This window comes from Rousettus aegyptiacus, unplaced genomic scaffold, assembly GCF_014176215.1.
Source record: "Rousettus aegyptiacus isolate mRouAeg1 unplaced genomic scaffold, mRouAeg1.p scaffold_m13_p_1, whole genome shotgun sequence".
NCBI lineage: Eukaryota > Metazoa > Chordata > Mammalia > Chiroptera > Pteropodidae > Rousettus > Rousettus aegyptiacus.
The window spans coordinates 7,061,269-7,088,478 of NW_023416284.1; the positions used below are offsets into that span (position 1 = coordinate 7,061,269).

The window sequence follows — 27,210 nt, forward strand, 5'->3', positions numbered from 1 at the left end:
CAGAGAGAACACTCAGTGTGGCGTCACCAGGGGCCACCGTTCAGTGGCTAAGGCCACGTCGTAAGTTTTCTCAGAACTTAGTGGTGAAAAACAAACCATTCGTTGTTCTCAAAGATGCTGTGGGTCAGAATTCAGACAGGGCACTGTGCGGACAGCTGGTCTCTGCTTCGTGCTGTCTGGAGTCTCATCTGGAAAAGTCGAAGGCTGGAGGCCGGAGTCCTCTGAAGGCGTCTTCATCGGCGTGTTGGGGGGTCGATGGCAGCTGCTGGCTGGGGCCTCAGTGCCTGTCCGTATCAGCCTCTGTGTGGCTAACTTTGGGCTTCCTCAAGGCCTGATGGCCAGATCACAAGGATGGGAGTGGAGGGAGGAGAAGCCACATCCCTTTTTATGACCCAGGCTTAGGAGGCACGTGGTGTAACTTCCCCAACTCTCTATGTGTTGAGTTGAGGGAAGGAAAAATTCGAGCTTCTTGATGGGTAAGCGACAGAGGTCTGGAAGAGGACATGGGGCCAGAAAAATTGCTGTGGCCTTTTGGAATAAAAGCTATAATCTGTCACAGCCGCTATGTCAAATGGAGACATAAAAGATGGCTCTGGGCCCAAGAGTTCCTTTAACCCCCATAGCGAAGCCCTGCAAGGCAGCGGATGGAGCAGAGGGGCTGAGAGCATGGGCCCTGGAGCCCGCGTTCCCCGGGCTCAAATCTCGGCTCAACCACTTCGTAGCTTAGAAACTCCAGCAAGTTCCTTAACCGATTTGTGCCTCGATTTCCTCATCCGTGAGATGGGCGTAGTAATAACGGACTATCTCAGAGAGTCGCGGGAGTGAAGTAGGTTAAACGAGTTTGATCTGGGTGGAGGGCCGAGAATACTGCCTCCCACACGCTCGATTACATTGATAGCTGCACTAACGATGACAGCTGTCATCGCCCCAAGTCATCTCGCTGATCGCCGAGCCCACTCTTGCCTTCTGCACAAATTCCCCAAACCCTCCCCAGTTCCCGCTGCCTCTGGAGGCTGCGGGAAGAGACCGTGCAGTCCCTATCTCCGTCACGTGCGGTCTCTGAGTATCCCGCCCAGGAGAAGGGTTTTTGCTGAGCAAGTCATATTTGTCTGATCTGCTGCTGTAGTGATTCCATTTTCACAGAAATAGCGTGTGAGAAACATCCCCAAACACATAAGTGCTTTATTATACCTTTTCTTTGACAAAACCTCTAACATTTTAATTTTTTTGATTTTGGAAAAAAAAAAAAAGTTATCATTGAAACTTTCAAATGTATTCAGAAGTGGAAGGAATTGGGAATGGTTACGGCCTATCACCCAGTTTTAGAGAATCATCAAGTCGTGGCCAGTCTTGGTTTTTCTCATACCCATGCCCGCTCATCCCTGTCCTCTAGGTTATGGTAACAGCTTTATTGAGATCTAATTGACGTACAATAAAATGCACATGTGTAAAGTGTGCGATCTGATACGTTTTGACACATGCACGCCACTGTGAGACCATCACCACCTGTCAAGATAACGAGTGAACTATCTGTCACCTCCAAAGTGCCCTTCCGTTCCTTATCGCTCCCCATGCCCACTCCCATTCCCAGGCTATCCTCCTCCTTCTTTCTGTCTCTGCATTTTCTAGTTTGCATTTTCTAGTATTTTGTACAAATGGAATCATATAGAATATACTCCTTTCTCATCTGCCTTCTTTCACGCAGCATAATTATCTTGAGTCTGCAGAAAGATCTGCTCAATGGAATAATCAAACGAGCATTTGCCTTTGGAGGATGCTTTTCCGCCCTTCCGGGGGTTCTTTGCGCCCCTGCCCTTGCCATCCCTGATCTCGCCCCGTAACCCTCCCCTCAGATGACCTCGTGGAGAAGACGCCTTGCACGTGGAACTCCTCCCGCGTCTGCGAATGTCGGCCTGGCATGTTCTGTGTCACGCTGGCCACCAACTCCTGCGCCCGCTGCGTCGCCTGTCCCGTCTCCCCGCCGGGGATGGTCCAGGGTAAGCAGCCCCCGTCTCCCCGCCGGGGATGGTCCAGGGTAAGCAGCCCCCGTCTCCCCGCCGGGGATGGTCCAGGGTAAGCAGCCCCCGTCTTCCCGCCGGGGATGGTCCAGGGTAAGCAGCCCCCGTCTCCCCGCCGGGGATGGTCCAGGGTAAGCAGCCCCCGTCTCCCCGCCGGGGATGGTCCAGGGTAAGCAGCCCCCGTCTCCCCGCCGGGGATGGTCCAGGGTAAGCAGCCCCCGTCTCCCTGCCGGGGATGGTCCAGGGTAAGCAGCCCCCGTCTCCCCGCCGGGGATGGTCCAGGGTAAGCAGCCCGTACCCCCAGCCAAGGGGCCGAGGTCCGTGCCCCCACCGCTGTACCTCCCCCACCCCCAACTGGGCAAACAGCCTTCAACCCCAGCTGTCAACCAGGTCGGGCTTGGGCTTTTTTTGTTAGTTCTGAATAGTTAGAAACCCTCATAGAAACCAGTGAATGGAATGAAGTCCAAATTTCTCATTTCAGTAAGATGATTTTATAAAAAAGCTTTTTATCATCGATGATTCCTTTTTTTTTTTTTTTTTTTTTAAATTCTTCCTTTAATGGTTGGGCTGGTATTATCTTGACTTGTTTGCAAGGCTGTTTTATTCACTCAAGATAGGTGAATATAAAGTCTATGAAGAAGTTTCCAACTCAAGACGGTAGACATATGCTCGAGTGCAGAAAAGTACAAACTCTTGATAGTAAAACAAACGAACGAACAAACAGGATTTATCAGCAGCTTAGAGATTTTAACAAATGTCCAGAAAGCAGAAAACCGACGGAAGTGTGGCGACAAATGAAGCCAAGTGGAGGAATTCGCTCCGTGAGGGCCGCAGGGAAGGTGAGGGGTCACTTGCTCGTAAGACCCCCAGATAAGCTGTGGGCTCAGAGCAGGCAGGTAAACTGAAGGATGGGTGTGAAGTGGAGAACTGCAAAGTGCAACTTCATCTTGAAAATGAAATTCAAAAATTCTTAAGGGGCGTATACCATGGGCACTGGCCGGTCCGAACAGATGGTGCCTGGGTTTTTATCCCCTGGCAACGATAATCAGCATTTTGGCCAAAGATGCTGAAGGGGTGCCTACGGAGAGCCAGGCCGCCGGTGTGGTACTGCCACTCTGGTGCGAAGCCCTCTTCAAGCATTTGGGAGCGCGTCCTGTCAATAGGCCATTGCTGCTTAGTCGCGGAAGTGAATGAAGGCTGCCAGCCCCTCACAGCCCCACCTGCGGGCCCCGAGTCTCCAGGTGGGCCTCAGGGAAGGGACCCGTTATGAGAAAGGCGGACTAAACGCCACAGCCGAAGAAACCTCGCTAGCCGTTGGAATATTCAGCACAGTCCCTTTTTTTCATAGTGTGAATGCGCAGTGAAGATCGTCAGACTAGAGAGGAGCCAGAGAATAACAAGATACGCAAACGGGAAAGCTCACTGCGGATGAAGCAATGATAAATCTAGATCTAGAGGGGAACTTAAAGCGATCAGATTAGTCCACAGCAAATTTCAAGAAGTTGTTATATCCGCCAAGTGAGGACAGAATGCTATGAAAAAAAAAAAGAGTAAAAGAACAGAGGACAAGACATGGCTCTTAGAAGGTGTGCTCGTTATTCATCTGTGGCCTCTCAGCTTCCAACTAACTCACGCTCTCAGGACCTGCTCTGTGAGAAAGGACTGGCGGCCTCTTCAAGCCTTTCTCCTTGTGAGCGCGAACTTAAACTTTGCCAGTAGAGGGCGCTGGGGGCATTGCATCAGGAAAGAGGCTTCTCCTGGCTGCATCTGCCTTTTGCTGGCCCTGCTGCATAGCCTGGGAGGAGGGCAGGCGTGGGACCATCTGGTGGTGCTCTGTCCGAGTTGTGCTCCCCGAGCCGGCAGCCCCCTGGCAGCCTCGCAGCCCCAGCCTAGGCCTGGTGGCCACCTTGGCATGGCCCTTCCAATAAGGATACAGCCACACTCCCGGGCTCATGTCGACAGAAGGGCCACGATTCGCTCTGTGCACCCCCTATCGGCCTTGGGTCTTCCGAACCCCGTTTCTCGTGCCCCTTCCCAACACAGTCACTGCGTGCCCAAACTTTCCCTGTGTACCCGACCTGAAAAATATGAGACTTCAGAATGAAAAATCCTACCAAGAGCAAAGCAGGACGAAAAAAAATTGCCCACGCCTGGACGTGATAGACCTGCCACCATTTATTATTTATTTAATTTAAAAAATTTTAATTACAACTGACATTCAGTATTATATTAGTTTCAGGTGTATAACATAGTAATTAGACATTTTCGTAACCTACAAAGTAATCGGCCCGAGAAGTCCAGGACCCATCTGACACCATATGCAGTTACTACAATATTAATAACTATTCCTGATGCCGTACTCTACATCCATGCGATAAACCTTTCATCTTCCTCGTTCTTCCAACTCTGCGCCCATCTGGCAACCATCAGATTGTACTCTGTACCTATGAGTCTGTTTCTGTTTTGTTTGTTCATTTATTTTGTTTTTAGATTATGCATATAAGTAAAATCGTATTGTGTTTGTCTCTTTATGACTTATTTCACTTCACATAATACCCCTAGGTTCATCCATGTCATCACAAATGGCAAGATTTTCTTCTTCTTTTTTTTGTTTTTATGGCTGAGTAATATTCCCTCGTATGTATGTACCAACTCTTTATCCATTTGTCTGTCAATGGACACGTATGTGGCCTCCATATCTTCTTGGCTATTGTAAATAATGCTGCAGTGAACATAGGGGTGCGTTTGAGTTACTGTTTTGGATTTTTTCAGGTAACTAACTGCCCACAGTGGAGTTGCTAGGTCACATGGTAGTTCTATTTTTAATTTTTTGGCGGCGCCTCCATACTGTTTTCTATAGTGGCTACACCAATCTGCAATCCCACCAACAGTGCATAGGGGTTCCCATTTCTCCACATCTTTGCCAACACTTGTGTTTGTCGATTTATTGATGACAGCCATTCTTAGACGTATGAGGTGACATCTCATTGTTTTTAATTTGCATTTCCCTGATGATAAGTGATGTTGAGCATCAATTAGCTATCTATATATCCTCATCAGAGAAATGTCTGTTGAGGTCCTCTGCCCATTTTTTAATTGGATAATTTGTTGTTTTGTTGTTAAGTTGTATGAGTTCCTCTTATATTTTAGATGTTAGCCCCTTATCGTTGGCAAAAATCTTCCCCCATTTGGTTGGTTGTCTTTTTGTTTCATTGATGGTTTTCCTTTGCTGCTTTTCAGTTTGATGTAGTTCCAGTTTTTTGTTTGTTTGTTTCCCTTGTCCGAAGAGACATATTAAAAAAAATATTACTTAGAGTTTCCTGCCTACATTTTCTTCCAGAGTTTTATGGTTTCAGGCCTTACATTTAAGTATTTAATCCACTTTGAATTTATTGTGTATAGAGTAAGGAAGTGATACAGTTTTATTTTTTACGAGTATCTATCCAGTTTCCCTAGTACCATTTATTGAAGAGACTGTATTTACCCCATTGTATATTCTTGCCCCCTTTGTCATAGATTAATTGACAATATAGGCGTGAGTTTATTTCTGGGCTCTCCATTCTGTTCCATTGATCTGTGTGTCTGTTTTATGCCAATACCATGTTATTTCGATAACTATAGCCTTGTGGTATAGTTTGATATCCAGTAGCATGATACCTTCAACTTTTTCTTCTTTCTCTAGATTGCTTTGGCTATTCAGGGTTTTTTGTGGATCCATATAAATTTTAGGATTGTTTGCTCTGTTTCTGATAAAAATGCCATTGGTATTTTGATAGGAATTGCATTGAATCTATAGGTTGCTTTGGGTAGTATGGATATTTTCATGATGTTAATTCTCCCTGTCCATGAGCATGGTATAGCCTTTTATTTATTTGTATTTTCTTCAATTTTTTCTTCAATGTCCTATAGTTTTCTGAGTGCAGGTCTTTTTGTCTCCTTGATTAAATTTATTCCTAGGTATTTTATTGTTTTTGATGCAGTTGTGAATGAGATTGTTTTCTTAATTTCTCTTTCTGATAGTTTGTTATTTTTGTATAAAAGGCAATTGATTTCTGAATATTAATTTCGTATCCTCCTACTAATAAATTGATTTATTAGTTCTAATAGCTTTTTGGTATAATCTTTAGAGTTCTCTCTATATAGTATCATGTCATCTGCAAATAATGACAGTTTTACTTCTTCCTTTATAATTTGGATGGCTTTTATTTCTTTTTTTGTCTGATTGCAGTGGTTGGGACTTCCAGTACTATCTCGAATAAAAGTGGTGAAAGCGGACATTCTTGTCTTGTTCTTGATATTAAGGAAAAAGCTTTCAGCTTTTTATCACTGAGTATGATGTTAGCTGTGAGTTTGTCACCTGTGGCCTTTATTATGTTGAGCTATGTTCCTTCTATCCTCTCTTTGCTGAGAATTTTTATCAAAAATGGATGTTGAATGTTGTCAAATGCTTTTTCATCTTTTGATATGCATATATGATTTTTATCCTTCATTTTGTTTATGTGGTGTATCAAGTTAATCGTTCTAGACCTTGAATGGAGTTATTGTTACAGAGAAGTATACATTCTTCAAAATTCATCAAACCGTACACTTAGGGGAATTGTCTTCTATATAAATTATGTTCCAATAAAGTTAATTTCAAAAGAAAGAACTTTATGTTTACAGCCATGCTACCCTGAACAAAACCAATCCTGTCTGATCTTGGAAGCTAAGCAGGGTCAGGTCTGATTAGTAGTTGGATGGGAGACCACCTAGGAAGACCAGGTGCTGTAGGCATAAAAAATAAAAAAAATAAGGGATTGTAAGCTGACAAGGTCCTTACAATCTGTGAGGTCAACCAAAGGTTGCCTCGCCTAAAACAAAAACAAAAACAAACAAACAAAAACCAGACCAAAACAACAACAAAAAAAGAAAGAACTTTAAAAATTGAGACTACCTTTAAATACCAAGAGATATTTAAATTTATTTATTTATATTTATCAGATTTCTCATAAATAAAATCAGAAGGTGATCATCACCGGGCCACCTTCCTACATGATCACAGTTGACTGGAGATGAGGAACATTTTTTACACTTCGATCTTTTGAAATAGAAATCTGATTGTCCCAGACAACTACAGCGGCAGGAACAGTGCATCACAAACAACCTTGATATTCACTTCAGCGTTCATCTCTCACTCCGGGGGTCAGCTAGACAGCTCTGCTGTCTTGCCTGGGCTCCCAGGTTTGGTTTAGTTTTTCTCTGTGTGTTTCTCACACTTCCGAGACCAGCAGGAGCTGGCTGCCCACCTGGGTCTCCTCACGGCAGTGGTGGAAGTGCAGAAATTGGGGTGAGTGGAAGAACAGATGCCTCTAAGGCCCAACTGGGAATGGGTACACTGTCACTTGCATCCCATTCCACTGACTGGAAAAGTCTGACAGCCAAGTTCGGGCATCAGTGGGGCCTGGGGCACAGATACACAGTACTTGCCTCAACCTGGAGGAGCTGCAGAGTCACCTGGCAGAATGTCGATGTGGAGCAGGGTGAGAAGTTGGACCCGTCATGCAATCTGCCACACCAATCCCATCTTATTGTTAATTACAATCATCACTTTGGGGAGAAAGACTCTATTTTTAAAACGGCTTTGTCGAGGTATGATTTCTGTGCTCTAAAATCTCTTTGTTTTAAGTGTACGATTCTATGATTCTTTAAGAAATTTACAAAGTTGTGAAACTATGACAACTGTAAAAAAATAATATAAACAGAGGTACTTTAAAAATGGAGTCAGACTCTTAGAAATGATAAACAATACAGCAAAGTTTCAGGGTTCAAAATTGATGTACAAAAAATCCATTGCATTTCTGTATACTAACAGTGAAATGTCAGGAAAAGAAATGAAGAAAACAAACCCATTTGCAATGGCAACAAAAGGAATAAAATACCTAGGAGTAAACTTAGCAAAAGAAGTGAAGGCATGTACACCGAAAATTACAAGACATCGTTGAAAGAAATTGAAGAAGACACAAAGAAATGGAAAGATATTTCATGTTCGTGGGTTGGAAGAATGAACATAGTTAAAATGGCCGTATTATCCAAAGCACTATACAGATTTAATGTGATCCCTATTAAAATCCCAATGGCATTTTTCAAAGAATTAGAACAAAAAAATATTAGATTTGTATGGAATCACAAAAGTCCCTGAATAGCCAAGCAATCTTCAGAAAAAAGAACAAAGCTGGAGGTATCACACTCCCTGACTTCAAATCCTACTACAGACCGACAAGAATTAAAACAATATGGTACTGGTAGAAAAAGAGACACGCAGACCAATGAAATAGGATTGAGAGCCTACGATAAACCCGCACATATAAGAGCAACTAATTTTCAACAAAGGTGGAGAAAGGAAAGCCTCTTTGATAAATGGTGCTGAGAAAAATGGGAAAGCCACGTGCAAAAGAGTGAAACTAGACTGCTATCGGTACCATACACAAAAATTAAAGTGGATTAAGAACTCGAATATAAGACCTGAAACAATAAAATACATAGAAAAAGACATAGGTGCTAAACTTATGGATCTTGGTCCTAGAGGGGTTGTTGTGAACTTGACCCCAAAGGCAAGGGAAGTAAAAACGAAAATAAGTAAAGGAGACTATACCAAATTAAAAAGCTCTGCACAACCTAAAGAAAACTGAATGGGAGAAGATATTTGCAAACGATACCACCTGTAAGGGGCTGATATCCAAAATATATAAAGAACTCACACAACTTAACAACAAAACAATCCAACTAAAAAATGGGTGGAAGACCTGAACAGACACTTTTCCCAAGGAGACATACAAATGGCCAACAGATATATGAAAAGATGTTCAGCTTCATTAGTTATAAGGGAAGTGCAAATCAAAACCACAATGAGATACCATCTCACACCTGTTAGAATGACTATTATCAATAAGATAAAAAATCACGAGTGTTAGAATATAGAGAAAAAGGAACCTCTGTGCACTGCTGATGGGAATGTAAATTGGTACAGCCACTATAGAAAATATATGGAGGTTCCTCAAAGAATTAAGAATAGGATTATCATATGACCTACCAATCCTTCTTCTGGGTATCCACCCCTCAAAATCGAGAACATTAATTTGTAAAGATATATGCACCCCTATGTTCATTGCAGCATTATTTGCAATAAGCAAGATATGCAAACAACCTAAGTGTCCTTTGACGGATGGCTGGATAAAGAAGAGGTGGTACATACACACAATGGAATACTATTCGGCCATAAAAATGATGAAATATTGCCATTTGGGACAACGTGGATGGATCTTGAGAGTATCATGCTTAGTAAGTGAAATACGTCAGATGGAAAAGGACAAGAACTCTATGATTTCACTCATATGTGGAATATAAAAGAGAAAGCAGCAAATGAACCGAAGAACCAACCAAACAAACTCATAGACACAACAGTATGGTGGTCCCCAGAGGGGAAGGGGTATGGGGGGAGGATGAGGAGGGTAAAGGGGGTCAAATAAACGGTGACAAAATGAGACTAGACTTTGGGTGGTGAGCACACAGTGCGATGTACAGATGTCGTATCACGAAGTTGTACACTCGAAATTTATTAATGTCATTAATCGATGTTACCCCAATAAATTTAATAAAAAATGAAAAAAAAATGGGATCAGACCTGCCATCCAAGAGGAATCGCCTTGCTCATCTTATGCCTCAAACCTTTGGAATGTTAAAATGGCAAAATAACCTTTGGATCGGGCCTAAAGAAGCGCTGTGCCCCAAAGAACTGTTTGCAAAGATAACAAGAAAGCAGATATTATGACCACTGGACTGGTGACCACTGGACTGACAATTAAAACATCCTTTAGAGTAAACACCACTGCGTTTATTTATCTGCACTTACAGAAACGCCTGCCTTCTGTTGATATAGCTAACATTCTATTGATGTAGTCGTTCCCCTTCCTTTTCTCATAAATAGCCTCTTCCTCTGCCTCCTAATCGGAAAACTATTTGGGTTTCTGCCTGAATCAGTTCTTCCCAAATAGCTATTGTTTTGGACCTTGAATAAACACCTATTGTCTCTTACTTTGGGTTTTATTTTCAGGTTAACATCACGACCTAAGAAACCTCATGCCCGTTAGTAGGCAACTGATCCATCCCCAGCCCGGACAACCGCTAATCTATTTTCTGTCCCTCTAGATAAGGATTTTTTGGACATTTTTAATATATGTTTCTTCTGTTGGGCTTCTTTCACTAAGCAGAACATTTTTGAGGTTCATCCATGCTGTAGCATGTATTAATACCTCCTTTTTTTATTGCCAAACAATATTCCTGTGTCCAGATGTCCTACATTTTGGTCAGGTTCCTTGGCATTGACTCTTAAGACCACTCTCTGCAGGTACAGCTGAGCGGGACACCACCCACGGACCACCTCCCCTGGGGACCCACCCCAACTGCAGCGCCAATCCAGAGGACATCAAAATGCCTGCCAGGTGACTCCCTGGCCCCTCTGGGGGTGGCTGGGCTTGGGGTAGAGGTGGGGTGTGGGCTGGGTTTCTGTGCTGAGCCCGCAAGTCACTTTGGAGACTGTGTGCCCAGCTCTGTGCTGGCACCATTGGAGAGCCTAGAAATGCAGTCCCCGCCCTCGGGGCGGGGGCAGAGGTTGCGGGCAGATGCTCTGGGGACTCCGGCCCGTCTGTGCCGTCTCTAGGGACAGGGAATTATTCCCGAGCACACACTTCCCTTCTCCCACCTCCATGGTCATCAGTCTTGCCTCTTGCTTCTCTCCCTGCAGCACTGTCCCCTCCCGGATCCCCCTGTCCGAGGGGCATGGAGGGGGTGTCACCCATGCCTGGGGGTACACCTTCATCTCAACGAGTGTTCCCATCTCTTTCCCCTCCAGGGGAAGGCCCCTTCTGGTTTCAGGTAATGATCACACCCCAGGAGTCAGAGCCTTCCTGTCTGGCGGCCAGAAGGAGGGTGGCTTCTCCCCAGGTGATGGCATCCACTGGGTGGGGAGACCAAGGTGGACCCCAGGTTTCCGGCCTCTTGGGCTGGGGCTGTGGCTCTGTCACTTGCTAGTGATTCTTCCTTAATTCCTGTGGACAGGGGTTTCGTTCACAGCTTCCTCCCCACGACCCATAACTGCCACTCAGAAGCTACTTGGTGAGTGCTTTCCTGACCCCGGCTAGTCGCCTGGTGTCTGTGAGCACACTGTCTCCCGTGTAAAGCTGGACTGGCATGTGCCACGCAGGGTAGTGTGTAGCTGGCAGCACATCCCCGCTCCACGCAGAGTTTGCACTAAGTGCAGCTCATTTCGGGACTTGAAGTTCCAGTATTGGGCCCTAGGTGACGGTAGTTCTCAGACCGGGCGTTCTCAAAACGTGGCGCCGGACTTGCAGCATCAGCAACTTGTTAGAAAAACAATTGGGGGCCCCACCCCAGCCCTACCGAATCAGAGTCTGCATTTTAACTTGGTTCCCAGGAGATTCATGTGCACGTTAGAGTTTGAGAAGCACTTACTTGCCACATATGACTTTTTAACCTCTCAAAATGCGCTAAAAGCAGTAACTAGTTACGCCATCTTCATAAACAGCAAAAGAAAAAGAGGAGGCAAGTTAAGTACTAAGAGGTGAAGAAATAGACCCAGGTTTAGCACGTGGGTGCTGGAGGCCCCCCGGCCTGCCCGCAGGATTCTGCCGTTTACCCTCAGGCTGACATTGACCGAGTTACTTGGCCTTTGAGAGCCTCTGGCCCCTCGTTTGTAAAACGGAGAGGGCAGTGGAGCCCGTGGCCTGGGGCCGTTGATTCCCTCGCTCAGGGAGCACTGTCTGGGTGTGTTTGTGGTGGCACCGGCCCCACGCCTGCCTTCGTGGAGCGTCGGTCTGGAGGGGCGGCTGGGAGCTTTAGCAGACTCGGCACTCCTTGTCCGCTTGCCGGCTGCCCAGGCCGTCCCACGTGCCCTCCTCCGCAGTCCCCAGACCTTGTCCCTTCAGACCTCAGTTCCTTCTTCATTCTGGCTCCTTGGCTCAATTTCTCACCCTCTGGAAACGGTTTGCTCTTTTCTCCCTGTTAAGCCCCCCCGGCGGGGGCTTCCTGGAGCCAGGCGAGGGAGGGAAGGTGGGTAAAGGGCTGGTCCGGGTCGATCCCGGGCCCGGGTTTCAGTCCTGACAGCCACACGGAGGCGAGGGCTGGCTCGCACGCCCCTGGCTCACAACCGTAACGCGGACTGAGGGCCTCCCCGTGTTCCAGGGCCCGCGCTCCTCTGGTTGGTCCTCGTGCTGGTCGTGGTCGTCGGCTCCAGCGCCTTCCTCCTGTGCCACCGCAGGGCCTGCTGGAAGTGGATTCGGCAGAGTGAGTGGATGTGCCCTCAGGGCCTTGGGGAGGGCCGGGTGCCGCCCTGCCCCGCCCACCGAGGCTCTCTGAGGCTGGCATCTCCAGTCCTCCTCTGCTGTCATTTCAGAGCTCCACCTGTGCTACCCAGTCCAGACCTTCCGGCCGAAGCCAGAGCCCGTGGGTAAGTGTCCGGACGTCCAGAGGGGCTGCTCGAGCCACATGGACGTGTGACAGCCCTGGGCCCTGGGTTCAGGGCTCCCTCGGGGCTCCCTCTGTATGGCTCCCCTCAAGCGCTCCTCCTCTCTCTGACCTCGTCCGGGATGGGGGTGTAATGCGTGGAGACTGAGGGCCGCGGACAGTGCGGGCGGGGAGCTGGCGTGAAGGTTTGGAGTCCACTTAGCTTTCCGGGGTTCCTCCGCAGCGCCCCGGAGGGGCTTCCTGCATGCCCTTCGTTCCTGTCTCCCAGCTTCCCAGCCTCCCATTCCTCCCACCCCCTCTCTCGGGCTGGCAGCCAAGGGGCATTGGAGTCAGTAGGGCAGGCCGGTAGGGCTGGAATCCTGGTGCCGCTACTTACAAGCCCCACGACCTGGGTGATTTACTCAATTCCTCTGCAACTTAGTTTCCCCGTCTGTAAAATGGGGACAGTGGCACCTACTTCAGAGGCTGGCGTGAGGCTCAGTCAAGATAGGGCCTGTTAAGTGCTGTGCAAAGTGTCCGCGGTCTCTGCTCAGTGAACCGTGGCTGCTGTTTGCTGACTGGCTTGTGTCTGGGGCCTCTTTCCTCATCAGGAATCCTAGGCCTTCCTGAGTTCTAGGTTGTTCTCAGCCCCTCCCTGGTCCTTGCTCTCTGATCCCTTCCCAGGCTCCAGGCCACCTCCTCCAGGCAGCCTTCCAGAGCCCCTGGCCCTCCTCACCCATCCAGGCAACAGCTCCCACCTCTTACATGGTGGGGGGGGGGTCTCCAGTCATCTCATGCCAAATGTCTTCTCCTTCCCATGCCATCCCTTTCAAGTCCCTTTCAAGGCGGGGCAAGGCCTCCCTCAGCAGCTCATGCACTGGGCCCTGGCCACGGGGCAGGAGCGAACACAGTTCCAGGCAGGCTGCCCTGGAGGCTCTCACTGACCTAGGAACCTCAGGGGAGGCGGGTGCTGATCTCCATTCTGTAAGGAGGTGGCTAACGGGCCCACAGTTAATAAGTACCACTGCGAGACTCCTTGAGATCTGGGTTTTGTTTGGAGAGGGCTCAGTCCTGTCCCCTCTGCCTTCCGCCTCCCGAGCTCTATCCACCACCCCACGTCCACCCAGGAGTCAAGTAGTCAGCCCAGGCCAAGTCATGGCCCTGTGGCCCCCGTCTCCCCAGGCCCTTGGAGACCCTTGCTGTAGCCTGACTTCTGACTTGGGCATAAAAACAGTCCACTGAGGCATGTTTTGAATTTGACGAGTTTCACAAGCAGGTGCTAGTGTTCCCTTCACAAGGGGGGTTTTTGTGTTTTGATAGTTTCAAGCCTTTTTCCATGAGCTGTCAGGCTCAGTGTCTCATTGAAACCCATGTTTGCTTTCTTGACATTTTTCTAGTATTAAAATTTCCATTGCCGTCAGTTTATTTTTTTTTTCTTCGAACCTTTGTGATAGCAGTTTTGTTACACACAAAAAAAATAGAGAGAGAAAGAGAGAGAAGAGCACCTTCCCTTCAGAAGCCAGGGCTATAAAAGAAGCCCGAGCCCTGGGACTCAGTGGTGACCATCCAGTTTGGGGCTGGTTCTGGCCCTCTGGGTTCCGGTGGGTCCCTGGGGGTCTGGGTCCCCAGGCCTGAGACGGAAGGAAGGTGAGGCCAGGGTCGGCACGCAGGGTGCAGGATGAGAACAGACTGAGCAGGGTGGACACCCCATCCCTCTGGAGCTGTGGGGGCCACATGGGCTAAGGAGGAACGTTCATCCGCTTGTTCTCGTTTACATATTCAAATCACATCTCTGAGCTCTTCCTAGTGGCTCTGTGCTGGGTACAGAACCTGTTCTAGCTCAACCCATGTCGGTTGCTCAAAAAGACTAAAGGCCGGCAGGACGGAAGTGGGCGGTCCAGCTGTCCTGTCTGGGAACTGCAAGGCTGGGGCAGCACCCGGTGTGACAGGCCGCTCATTGGTCACCTCTGTTATCACCCCGCTTCACCACGAGGAACTAGAGGCACAGGAAGATGAGGGAATTTGTTTAAGGCCATCTGATTAATAAGCAGGACAATCAGGGTTTTGTGGGTGGTGAGATTTTTGTTAAAAGGGTCTCTCACCCTCATACTATTGACATTTGGGTCTGGATCATTCTTTGCTGTGTGTGTGTGTGGGGGGGGTGGCTGTCCCATGATTGTAGGGTGTTAGGCAGTTTCCCTGGTTTCTACACCCACCGGACACTGGGAGATAAATAATAATGTCTGCAGACTTTGCCAAATGTCCCCTGGGAGGAAAATCGTTTCTGGTTGAGAAACACTGATTAAAATTCTTTTAATCTTTCATTTTAATGGACATCAAAGTCATTACTTTATATGTTACTCCAGGCATGAAAAAATTTTTTGTTTGTTTTGAAACAATTTCAAACTTACAGAAAAGTCTCAAGTACAAAGAACTTACTTTTTCTGACCCGTTTGAGAATAAGTTGCTGGCTTACTGCCTTACCATCTCTGGTATTTTAGTGTGTATTTCATATACCCTCAGGGCATATTTTTACACGACTGTAGTAAAACCATCGAAATCACCTTGATGCATCATCACCCACTAATCCTCAGACCCCATTCAAGTTTCTTCTTTTATCCCAAAAATGTCCTTTAGAACAAAAGAATCCATCATGTTGCGTTTGGTGGTCGTGTCTCTGGAGTCTCCTTGATTTTGGGGTCTGTCTCTTCCTTCACACCCACAACCTCGCCACTTCTGGAGATCCCACCCGCGGTTTTGTAGATGCCCCCACCTCAGGTTTATCTGACGTTCCCTCACGACTGGATCCCGGTGGGAAGAGCCCAAGAGGGATGCTGGGCTCCTTCGCGGCCTCCATCCCCCCCAGGCGTCATTTTGTCTCTTTCCTGGGGTGGTTCACTTTGAGCACTAGATTAAGGTGGTGTCTGCCAGGCTTCTCCACCTCGAAGTTGCCAAAAATTGCCAAGTGTTTTGAAGGGAGGTGCTTCGAGGCCACGTAACTAGCCTCGAGCTGGCTCCCGCGTCCTTTCTTCCCCATCCTTTTGGGTCTGGAGCACTTCCAAGAAGTTCCCATCTTAGCTTGTACTTTTCCCGTCCCCGCCTTAGAGTCTGCCATCTCTCCAAGGAGCCCGGGGATTTGAAGGAAGGAGTGCCAGTTGCTGAGGCCTGGCTGGACCTCTGTGCCAGACTCCCGCCGTGGGTCTCTTCTGCTTCCCGTGGCAGCTGGGACCCCAGGCCACAGAGGGGATGGGGCTGAAAGGGGAGAGTGAAGGGAACGGAAGGGACCATTAATTCACGAGCCGGAGCTCAGGTGCTCAGCGGCGGTGGCCCTCAGGGCGGCCCAGGGATACCATGTCCTTGTAGGGGAGAGGGGGCTGGCATCCTGGCTGTGTTTACGGGAACATCACAGTCATTCCAAAAGCGCTGGAACCAATAGAGGAAGACAGCGGACGGAAGTTGCAGTTTTAAGGTAAAAGCACTTAGGAAATCTGACCTCTGTACTTGGCACAATTTGTTCTGGGTCTTTATCAAAGTGCACACGTGGGTCATGACATGGCTAGAGGCAGGTGTTGATGCCTTCTGAATTCTGCCTTTTCACCTTCACATTATTCTGGGCTTGTTTCTCAGAATCAGTATCGAAAGCTGGTTGTCTCTTCGGCGTGATAGAGAACCAAGCCACATGACGTCCTGAGACGCACTATGTGCTAAGCAGGGTCCTGGGTGCCTTCCCTTTTTAATGTTTTAATTAAAAAAAAAAAAAATTTAAATAAACAATTTTTTTAGAGCCGTTTTAGATTTACAGAAAACTTGAGAAGATAATAGAGTCCCCATATACCCTTTAGCTAGTTTCCTCTCTCATTTTTTGGTGGGTAATTTGTCACAATAAAAGAACTGATGTCGTATCACCATGAACTAAAGCCCATAGTCTATTCAGATTTAGTTTCTACTTAATGTCCCTTTTCCTGTTCCAGGATCCCACCCAGGACACCACTTTACGCTTAGTCCTCAGCCTCCTCTGGGCTGTGACAGTTTCTGACATTCCTTGTCTTTGACGACCGTAGCGTTTTTGAGGGGGACTGCGCAGTTATGTTGTAGGGCACCCCCTCTGTTGGAATTTGTCTGGTGCTTCTCTCCTGACCAGATCGGGGTCACAGGTTTAGGGTGGCACACCGTGCAGGTACAGGGTCATTTTCATCACCTCATATCAGAGGGACAGGATCTCAACGTGATTGATCGCCGGGCTCCTTTATTTTTGAGAGCTCATTTAATCCATTTTTTTAAAAAACTAATTTCTTTATCTTTTAATTACAGCTGACATAGAATATTATATTAGTTTCAGGTGGACAATATAGTGATTAGACATTTACGTAACGTATAAAGTGATTATCCCAATAGAACTAGTACCCATCTGAGACGCGTAGTTATCACAGTACTATTGACCATAAATAACATTCCTTGTGCTGTACTTGACAAACCCATGACTATTTTGTAACTACTAATTTATGTTTCTTAATCCTTTCCTGTTTTTCACTGATCTCCCCAAGCCCCACCCATCTGGTAATGTTCTTTACCTATGAATTTGTTTCTGTTTTGATTGTTCATTTCGTTGTTTAGATTCCACATGTAAGTGAAAACGAATGGCATTTGTCCTTCTGTGTCCGACTTAGCCCGCTCAGCACAGTGCCCTCCAGGTCCATCCGTGTCGTCGTAGACGGCAAGCCTTCATTTTTTTGTCATGGCCGAGTAGTATTCTATTATATATATGGACCGCCTCTTCTTTATCCGTCCATCCATGGACGGACGCCCCAGTTGCCTCTCTATGTTGACTATTGTAAATAATGCTGCAGTGGACATATGAATGAATGCACACGTCCCTTCGAAGGAGTATTCTGGGTTCGTTCAAATAAATACCCAGAAATGAGAGCTCCTTTAATCTTCATAAAAACCCTCCGAGGCTGGCACGCGTTCCAGATGCGGGGACCAAGGCCAGGAGAGGTGGAGGAGTGTGTCGGGGTTTCACTGCCAACGCTCAGGAGTGCTGGGCGGCCTCCTCTTAGGCACCTGGCTTGTTTTCCGCTTTCTGGTGGTTACCAGTGCTCCTGCTGTGCTCGGCCCTGTTCGTTTGGTTATTTCCTGAGGGTGTGTCCCAGAAGAGGGATTACTGGGTCAAAAGGTTTTTATTTCCAGATGGCTCTGGAGAAAAATGGAACCAGTTCACTGGGCACAGGCACCTGTGTTCCTGTTTACCCATGGCCTCTCCAAGGCTGAATTTTACCACCTTTTATTTATTTTCTCTTGTTATTTGTCACACTTCCCCTACCCATCCCACCATCTCAGTGACTTGGTGCCAAATCACAGTTGGCTGTTTGCAAAACTCATCGCTCTCAAAGGACGAAGATTTGGCTTTGCTGACCTCATTTAAAAGAATGTGCCTCAAGCCAGAGAGTATTTCTCAAAGTGGTGTCTTAGGCAAGGGACAGCGGCTGCCCGGGGGAGTGAGTTGTGGCCTCCCAAGGTGGTCACTCCACTGGGAACAGCAGTTATCAGGTGAAATAAGCTCGGCCCATTCGTTAAGTCGAGAATCAAGAACTGTGTCATTTTACACACGTACTTCTTTTCATAATCATTCTGGTCTATTTCCGCATTAAACACGCTCCGTGCACTGATGGGCATCAAGAGGGACATGTCACAGTGTTTCCCAAACTGGCCTGGTGACCACCCGGCCCATCTGGTCTGCCCTTCTTGTTTGTGTTGTTGTGGTCGCTTGGCCTCCAGCGAGTTTTCAGCTAGGATTCAGAGCTCGTGATTCTGCAGAACTACTGAAACCAGAGAGAATGTTCTGGAGGTAACTTAGCTGTCATACTGGCATCTCCAACAGATCTCTCTGCTCAGGTGTGCACACCTAACAGTAAGGTAGTCCGTGTCCCCGTAGGAGGATTATAAGAGGCTGTGCATCCCTGCGCTGGGAGTTGATTTGCTCAAGGAGAGGCCAGACGCCCGGGCTCCATTGCAGGCTTTCTGAGCCACGGTTAAATGTCAACATGCACTTGACCGTGACCTGGCACCCTACTTAATTTGAGAGAAAAATTGGAATGGAGGGTGGGAGTTTGGGAGGAGGAAAGAGAGGTTGCGCCCTAAAGAGCATTGCGTCGACACCTCCTGAGCCCACCGAAGGGTCGGATTGCAGGGAGTGGGGTGGGTGACGACAAGCAGTTGTCCTCTTCTTCGAAGGTGGTCACGTGGGCTCTTCCAGGCACAGTTAATGGCATAGCGAACTCAGGCTGGCCTGAGCCGGAAGGGCTCCAGGGTCACCTGGCTTCAGGGATGTCTGGCTCTCCTGAACCAGTCTCTGTGTGGTGGCGGGGCGTAGGTGGGCTGGGAGGATCCAGTGTGCAGAGCAGCTTAGTGGCTGGAGGAGAGGTGGGGTTCCCCAGTTCCCTGTCACTGGACAAGGGAGTTCCTGTGACCCAGGCCTGGGGGAAGGACACCGACCCTGAAACCTGAGCACTGTTCTCCAGACTAAGGGCCTAAGTACCAGCCGCCACTGGGAAAGGGGTGGGGGCATTTGCCCACTCGGGGTGGGGCAGGACCCTCGGTGAAATCATTGCTTTTTTCCTCTTTGCAGGTTCCAGGCCCCAGAGGAACCCCATAGTAAGTAGCCCCACGCGCCGCCCCCAGCTTGGTGCCCCTAGAATGGACTCCTTCCCTAACATGCCCGCTGGTTCTGAGAACTGCCCGGGGTCGTCCCCCTTCCACAGGGCCGGGGGCCGGCTCCCCCTGCAAGTTCACACTGGGTCCGCCCTGTGCAGGCGGCTCCGAGCAGTGGGGCCTCAGCCAGGTTCTGGCCAAGGTTGCGGCCCCGCCCCCACAGCAGCCTCTGGCTCTTGGCTCATCCTGCTGGGGACTTCCAGAAGGGCCTCCCGGACCTCGGATTCGGTCTGGGCCACTTCGGGTGCCAGGTGTGGTCAGGAGGAAGGCTATGTTTATTTCCTCTTTTCTCCTTTACTCTTCCACGAGTCGTGTCCTCGCAGCTGAGGTGATAAATCAGGAGCTCAGCTTTTTAAAAACTTAGCCATCACACACCGAGGACTTACTAGGCGCCTCGCTTTGTGCTTCCTTGAAGCCGTCCCAGGAGTCCTCACGACACTCAGAGGTCAGTACAGAGGAACCAGAGGCGTAGGCAGGAAAGGTGGCTCCACAGCTGGAAAGTAGATTGACTAGGATTTGACCCCGGGTTTGTGTGACTCCAAAGCCAGTGCTCTGAGCAGTTACCGGGAACTGCCGCCTAGCCATGCCACCTTCATCTGCTCTTGACGAAGAGCTCGCTTTTCCCAGGCTCTGGGCTGGCAGCTTTGCCCATGATCCTGCCGTTCCCAGGATCACCTGGGACGGGGCCCAGACGCCGGGTCCTCACCAGGCTTGTCCTCCCGGCTCTGTGCCCGGCCTCCCAGGGGCAGCTTGAGGAGTGGGCGCAGGGGCGCCGCCTTCCAGAGCTGAGGGAGGAGGCCCCCCATGTGGCCGGGTCTCAGGATGTATGGTTCACCCACTTTTTTTTTTCACTTATCAATTCTTCCATGACTTTTTTTTTTAACTCAAACATTCATACATGGAGAAAAGTTCCCATCCTTTAATTTTTAAACATAATAGATCCACAATATGAGTTCAATTTCAAATTATGGGAGATCACATTCAAATGTGCTTTGTTAAAATACTGAGCTGCTGTTAAAACGTCGAGAAATTTCAGGAAAAGGGCATCTATCGGTTTGTAAGATAGTCAAATGTCTTTTGGCTATGTGGGCCAACACATTAATAGTAAATTGTATAAAATGCCATCTTTGGACTTCAAGTTAATATAAAAGAATATTGAGGATTATGTAGCTATATGTTACGAATTACTCAAACTCGTTCAGTTTTGAAGGCTGCAGGTAACTGTTACACACGCAAAAAGTTCACAAAAAGTTCTCTTTGCACTTCCTAAACCAACATTTTCTCTAAGACACAGCCATTTTTAGACTAAATTAGTGTAGTTTTTAGAATACATTAGTGTAATAAGAGATGACTACCGTCCAGGACATAAGGGCTGGGCAGTTGGAGTGGCCTGGAGCTGACATGTACAATTGTGGATTCTGGAATGAGATACCAGGGTTCAAGTACTGGCCCGGACACTTCCTAACCCTGAGTAAGTCACTTGACTCCTTTGTGCCTCAGTTTCCTGACCTGTGAAATGGGGAGGGTGCTAACATTTGCCACCTCATAGGGTGGCTGTGAGGACTGACGTGTGTCGGGGGCCACGCACGCGGGATGCACCGTATCAGGTGGCCACGATCTTTATTATTCCGTGCAAGTTAAAAGCGGCATGACTTCTGGCGCACAGGCGCATCGGCCCATCGAGCCTGAGGAGCCGGGGGCAGAGGGTGGCAGCTTTAAAGCAGAGGGGTAGAGTCCCCGGGGGCCGACAGAGGTGGAAAATGGGGGCGCCGCAGTTCCGAGTCCGGGGGAGGGCGGGGCGCCCGGCGTCAGCGCGCGTTTCTGTGCCCGCAGCAGCTGAAGCGGAGCCCGTCGGTGGCGGAGCCCTGCGCAGGCGCGCTGAGGCTGAGCCCCCTGGCCGTGGCCACCTGCCCCGACGTGGGGACGACCTGCCCTGAAAGGCTGCGGCTGCTGGATGCCAGCCCAGCGAGCAGCCCCCCGGCCCTCGGGGACGCTCCCGAGCCCCGGGTCACCGCGGAGCACACCAATAACAGGATCGGTGAGTTGGCCTGTTCCGGGCTTCCCGGTGTGATCGGGTTTAAGAGGGCCGTGGGGAGATGGGTGTTGGGCCCTGGGCCCCCAGCTGGAACCAGAGGCTTTGGGTCCGGAAGGACCAGCCAGGAAGAGGTGTGGATACTCCCACGGGCCCTGGCAAGTATGAGATGCTTTTTGTGAAATCCTTAACCTGGACTTAGGTGCACCACGCAGCTCGTGAAGTAGCGGTAGTCGTGGCTCTGGCGTCATAGGGCCGGTGTGACAGTTCGCGACGTGATCACCCGAAGCCGTCTTGGTGGGGCTCCTCCTACGTGGCGCCTGCTCTTATTAAAGAGAAGAGCGAATGCCACCCCCAGGACAGGAGGAAAATACACAGTGACATAAGGCCTGCCCCTTGCCTGATGTATTCCGGGCACCGTGCGAACGTCAGCCCTCATTGTCGCACGACTGTCTGAGGGTGGCGTCTTCTTCCCCTTTTCACAATTGGGGAAACTGTGGCTCAGGGGCGAAATGCTGCTTCTGAGCATACAGCTGGGCAGAGCTAGGACTCGATGCCACAGCTGCGAGACTCTGAAATCGCTGGCTTGTCCACGCCACCACCACCACCTAGCCTCTGCGGGCACAGAGGCCAGCGCTTCCCGAACTGCAGCCACCGCCTGCCCAACTCCAAACCTTCCGCCTCGGCCTCCCCGCCCCCCGCCAGGCCCCCTGCCTCCTACTTCTCTCTACCCTGGTTTGACGAATGTTTCTCCCGGACCATAACCCTGTCCATGTCACACCCTGCTTGAAACCCTCTGGGGAGTCCCTTGGGATAAATTCTAGGATTCTTATTTCCACATTCAAGGCTGGGGATGGGCTGCCTCCTGCCCTAGACTCCCCCATCTCCCGACCCCGATGTCCTCCCACTCGGTGGCAGTTCCCTGAAGTTACTAAGTCCTCTCTTACCTCTGAGCTTCTTTGTGGGAGCTGCTTCCTCACCTGGGACAGCCAGCTTCACCCCCTTGAATCATGCTCCTGATGTCCTGAGTACCCTGCTTATTTGCCTCCTCCTCCAGGAAGACTTCCCTGCCCTGTCTACTCTCCTGTATAGACTAGATGCACCCCAGACCCAGGGCCTCCCCACCCAGCGTCCTCAGCACTGGGCAGTGTGACTGTGTCTGTGGCCTTCCCCTGACCGCTTACCTATCTGTGAGCTCCATCTCTGTCTCCTCTGGCGAACTGTCACCGGAATAAGGCATTTGTGATGATCCTACACATTTCTATGGCAAACGTTGGTGGACAGAACTCTTTTGGGCAGAGTCTTTTGTACCAAACTGAAACTTTTGAAATTGTGGTTTTCACAAGTTTTATCTGAAAAGAATGTATTTTGGGAAATACCGCCAAAGGCATGTCCTTCGCATTTCCTAAGAAGCCATAATTTGGATGCTTGAGGCCATGCTGACAGCAGTGCCTGGGGGCGGGGCTCCGGGTGTCTGAGGGGGTGGCCAGGCAGGTACCAGCCCCCAGGACAGCAGGGGCTGGGGGTGGGGAGAGCCACGCTGGCCTGCAAGACTCGCTGGGGCAATAGTGGGGAGGGAAGGCCGCAGAGGTCCCTCGGGACACTCAAGGGACAGTGAGCCCTCTGTCTTCCTGACACCACCCCGGAGGAGTACCGCATCTTGTCCACTTCCCACGGGGGACCAAACTCTGGCCCTGAGCTTTGTCACCTTCCCCCTGGCACCAGGCAGGGCAGCCCCTCCCCCCACCCCCCGCAAGGACAGCGTCTTTGGATTCTGGAGCCCTGGATGAGGCAGGAAGTCCAGCTCCTGGAAGACCCTCCCCCTCCCAACTCGGGGATGGGCAGCGCCGCGATGGGGGACAAAGCCAGAGGAATCGGGAGCCAGGGAGTGTGAAGGGGTGACAGCCGAGCCCCCAACTGTGTTCTGCCTGGACAAACCCACCCCCACTTCCCTTGTACCCCTCTTCTGTGTCTTTCTGTCTGTCTGTCTGTCTCTCTCCTCTCCTCTGTCCCTGCCTGGCTTCTTCTGTGTCCTCTCTTACCTCCTGGGGCAAGGGAGGTAAGAGTCTTGATAAAGAGTGCATGGCTGAGGCCTGGGGCCCTGCCATCTTTTAGGGTACAGGGGAGCCTAGCGCACAGCTTGTCTTACTCTCTTAGCCTTCTTTCTAGTTCTTGCTGCTACTTTGAACACTTCTTTCTTTCCTGAGTGTTCAAACCAAAACAGAAGGGCCAGGGTTATGCAATGGGGTGGAGCACACAGGGGCCCCAATACTATTTTGGGGGTTCCTGAATCAGAGGGATATGACCGAGTCTCCCAGAGAGGCAGGGATCCCCAGCCCCTCCACACCCCAGCTCTCGAGTTCCCTCCTGAGCTTCCGCATTCAGTCCCCAGAGTCCATGTGCTGAGCAGCTGGGAGCTGGGACCCTGCCCTGAACTCAAGGCCATCGGGAGCAGGGCCGCTTCCCCTGGGCGACAGTCTCTGATGCCCCACGGGGGACTCACACCTCTAACAGGCCATTCATCCAAGTGATGCACACAGGCAGCCCTACTCTGTGCGAAGCAGGCACAGTCGCGTGGCCTCAGGTGGGAGATACGCAATAAGCGTAAACCCCGAAGTACTCGGCTCCGCGCAGAGCTGGCCGAGTCACAGGCTGGTGATTGTTAACAGGTCTGCGGTTTCTCTAGGTGGTGACCAGCTGTCTGGGTTTGCTCAGACTGGAGAGGTTCCTGGGATGGGGGAGTTCTACTGCTTAAAACCAAGAGCATCCCTGGCATCTGGGATAAATCGGTGGCCCCAGGTTTCTGCGTTAGGCCTGTGGAGGGGAGCAGATTACAGCCAGGTTGGGCAGGAGTTTCTTTGGGGACTTCTACTAATTACCTGGTACCCTGGGCACGTCATTCCATGCTTTATCTGTAAGTGGGGATAACAGACTATTTACACGGCAGAAAGGATGAGAAGGTTCAGGGGCTAAATTGCGGAGAGCGTCAGGAACTGCGTCGGGTGCAGGCCGGCCTCTGCCGGAGCGCCCTGGCTGCTGCTGTGAGCGTTGTTGCCCGCTTTCTCCCCGCAACTTGCTTCCTCTCCCAGCTCCGCTCCCTCTTCCCTGCCCCATACCTGCAGAAGCGCTGGAAAAATCACAAGCGTCTCCCGTAAGTAGTAAGTGAGCCAGTTTTTAACTCCTCAGCACACGGTTCCCAGCCGATTTTGTCTCCTCCTTCGAGCCTCGGGACACCTGTAAGCTCGACACGGTTCCCAGCCAATTTTGTCTCCTCCTTCGAGCCTCGGGACACCTGTAAGCTCGGCAAGGCTCACCGTGCATCGGAGACTCTGTGTCATCGACCTGAGGCCGCACAGGCATTGCTGGGGCCTGGGCCCTCCTCTGCCTCCCTGCTTCCATCCTCACCTCACCCATCTTTTTGCTTTGCAGAGAAAATCTACATCATGAAGGCCGACACAGTGATTGTGGGGACCGTGAAGACCGAGGCGCCCGAGGGCCGGGGCCTGGCGGGGGCGGCAGAGCCTGAGCTCGAGGACGACCTGGAAGTGGACCACGCGCCACACTACCCAGAGCAGGAGACCGAACCGCCTCTGGGCAGCTGCGGGAGCGTCATGTTCTCGGTCGAGGAGGAGGGGAAGGAGGAGCCCTTGCCCATGACTGCCTCTGGGAAATGAGGCCTGGTCTGGGCTGGGACTGAGGGCTGCTGGGTGCCCCCTGGGAGGCCAGCGGTGCACTGGTAGCACCACGCTGGGGGCAGAGGCCCATCCGGCCTGAACTGAGTTTCCAGCATCCGGCGGTCGACCAGCCTGGCAATACGGGGGGGCTTCTGGCGGTCTCTACCTGCATCCCCTCCCCGCTGCCTCCCAGCCCCAGCCCTAGGGGAGTGGGTCACGTAGAGGAGACAACCAAGGGGCTGGATCTGAGCGGCAATATTTGTTGAGGCAACACATAGACGGCAGGGAGTGGGCATCTTGCTTTCTGTCCGGCTGAGAAAATGCCCCAGAGCCCTGGGCGTCAGGTACACGCACAGGGCCGGAGCCCGCATGAGGCAGAGGGCACGAGGCCCGGACCCCATGCCTTCTCCCCTCGCCCTGGGCCTCAGGAGTGACGCCACTGGGCCTTGCTGACATGCCAACAATGACCAGATGCTATCAATGTGCCCCCCGCCGTGCCGCTGAGCGAGTGCTTGTGGTTTCTCCTGAGCCGAAAGGGAAGTAGAGAGATGGGGCGTTGTTGGCTGGCCCCATCTCGGCCACAAATGCCGTGGTGTTCTCTGTGCCCTATGCCTAGCCTGGCCTCCAGCCCGGTTTGGGCCGAGTGGAACTTCCTGGTGCTGCCCTTCTTCCTCGTTCTGTAGCCCCCACAGTGGGCCTAGGATCAACTCACTCATGTCAGAATGTCCCTACCAGTCCCCTCAGCAGGAGGCGTCAGGACCCAGATATCTGCGGACTCTCAGCAGCGGCCGGTGCCCCGCCCTGGTCAGAGGCCCTGCCGGCCCCGCTGCCACCTGGAGCAGGGCCTGCTGAGCTTCCCAGGGGCTGCTTCCGCACCTGGAGGAGGGGAACCGGGGGCCCTTCCCAGGTCCTTGCCTATTCGGTGGACCCACCTGCTCCATCTCTTCCCCACATCTGCCACATGCAAGGTCCCTATGGTACCAGGTCCTGCCCTCTGGCTGCAGCTGCTCAGCACCCTGGTTGGGATGTGGATGTCAAAAGCCACATTCTGCCTCATTCTGGACTGCCCTCCTCTGCCGGCCTGCTGCCCCCCTCCCCCAGGGCTTTTGGACTTGTGTAAACAAACGAGTGGCCTTGGAAAGGGACTGCCGGGGAAGATGGCAAGTCTGTGGCAGCCTGGGGCTTTGAGCCTCAGGTCACCTTAACACCCCTGGAATTACCCTCTGGAAGCCAGGCCCAACGCTCCTGTTTACTCACCAGCCTTCTCGTCTCTGGAGGAAGTTGGGGCTGTGCCGGGAATCACGAGGGTGGTTTCTGAAACCACTCAGATGTTTTGGGGAAAGTTGGAGTGGCCGAGACACTGTGAGGAGAGGCGGTTACACCAGAACCTGAAGAAGTTTACATGGGACGAACATTTGCCAAAGTGCCTCGTGCAAGGACAGCGTGGGCAGCTCAGTGCCCCTGAGCCGGCTCCGCGTGGAGCCCGAGGAGGCCCCACACCCAGTGGGCAGGGGCTCAGGCTGTCCTGAGGTGAGGATTGTTGACATGTTTAGTGAAATGATACACTTCCTCACCCCAGGGCCTTTCATAAAACTTTTTTTCTTCTGGCTTTGTTGAAACATAATAGACAAGTAGTTGCTCGTATTTACCTTGTACGATTCAATGAGTTTATTTTTTTTTTCAGTTGTAGTTGGCATACAGTAATATACCAGTTTCAGTCACGCCGCGTAGTGATCAGAGATCCACAACTCGCAAAGTGATCACCCCACTAAATCCACCACCCCTCTTCCCCTTTACATATTTATTACAACATTATTAACCATCTTCCCCATGCTACATGCTACACCTCCATGTCTATTCTGCAACTATCCATTTGTACCTCTTAATCCTTTAGCCTTTTTTTTTTTTGCTGTCTCCCCTCCAACTGCCCTTTCATCTAGTAGCCCCCAAAATATTCTGTGTATGAGTTTATTTCCCCTTTTATTGTCGTTGTTGTTGTTTTTAGATTCCACATGTACGTGAAATCATGTGATCTTTGTCTTTCTCTATCTGACCCGTTTCATTCAGCGCAATACCCTCTAGGTCCATCAAGGCGATGTATTTTTCCATTCCCTTCCTTTTAGTCTGTGTGTGTCTTTTAATCTGAAGTGAGTCTCTTGTAGGCAGCATACGTTGGGGCCTTGTCTTCTTATCCATTCAGCCACTTTATCTTTTGGTTGGAGCACTTAATTCTTTTCCATTTGAGGTACTCGTCGATAAGGATGTAGTTATCACCATTCTT

At 50.4% G+C, this 27,210-nt stretch overlaps 1 protein-coding gene and 1 pseudogene across 6 annotated transcripts in view; both read left to right on the forward strand.

Annotated features, from left to right (window-relative positions):
- Positions 1-26,565, forward strand: part of TNFRSF8 (TNF receptor superfamily member 8) — a 58,402-nt gene extending 31,837 nt beyond the window's left edge. For 4 of the 6 annotated variants that reach the window (XM_036228808.1, XM_036228814.1, XM_036228810.1 and 1 more), the window contains 8 exons: positions 1,854-1,997; positions 10,402-10,495; positions 10,798-10,928; positions 12,255-12,356; positions 12,466-12,519; positions 19,141-19,166; positions 21,057-21,261; positions 24,685-26,565. In XM_036228808.1, the coding sequence (XP_036084701.1) occupies positions 1,854-1,997; positions 10,402-10,495; positions 10,798-10,928; positions 12,255-12,356; positions 12,466-12,519; positions 19,141-19,166; positions 21,057-21,261; positions 24,685-24,929 (1,001 nt within the window). In that variant the 3' untranslated portion in view covers positions 24,930-26,565. Of the gene's footprint in view, positions 1-1,853; positions 1,998-10,401; positions 10,496-10,797; positions 10,929-12,254; positions 12,357-12,465; positions 12,520-19,140; positions 20,964-21,056; positions 21,262-24,684 lie in introns of those variants that run through there. The other 2 variants (XR_004953376.1, XR_004953377.1) reach the window with 2 other exon arrangements.
- Positions 6,673-6,791, forward strand: LOC118606640 (annotated as a pseudogene).
- Positions 26,566-27,210: the final 645 nt, after the last annotated feature.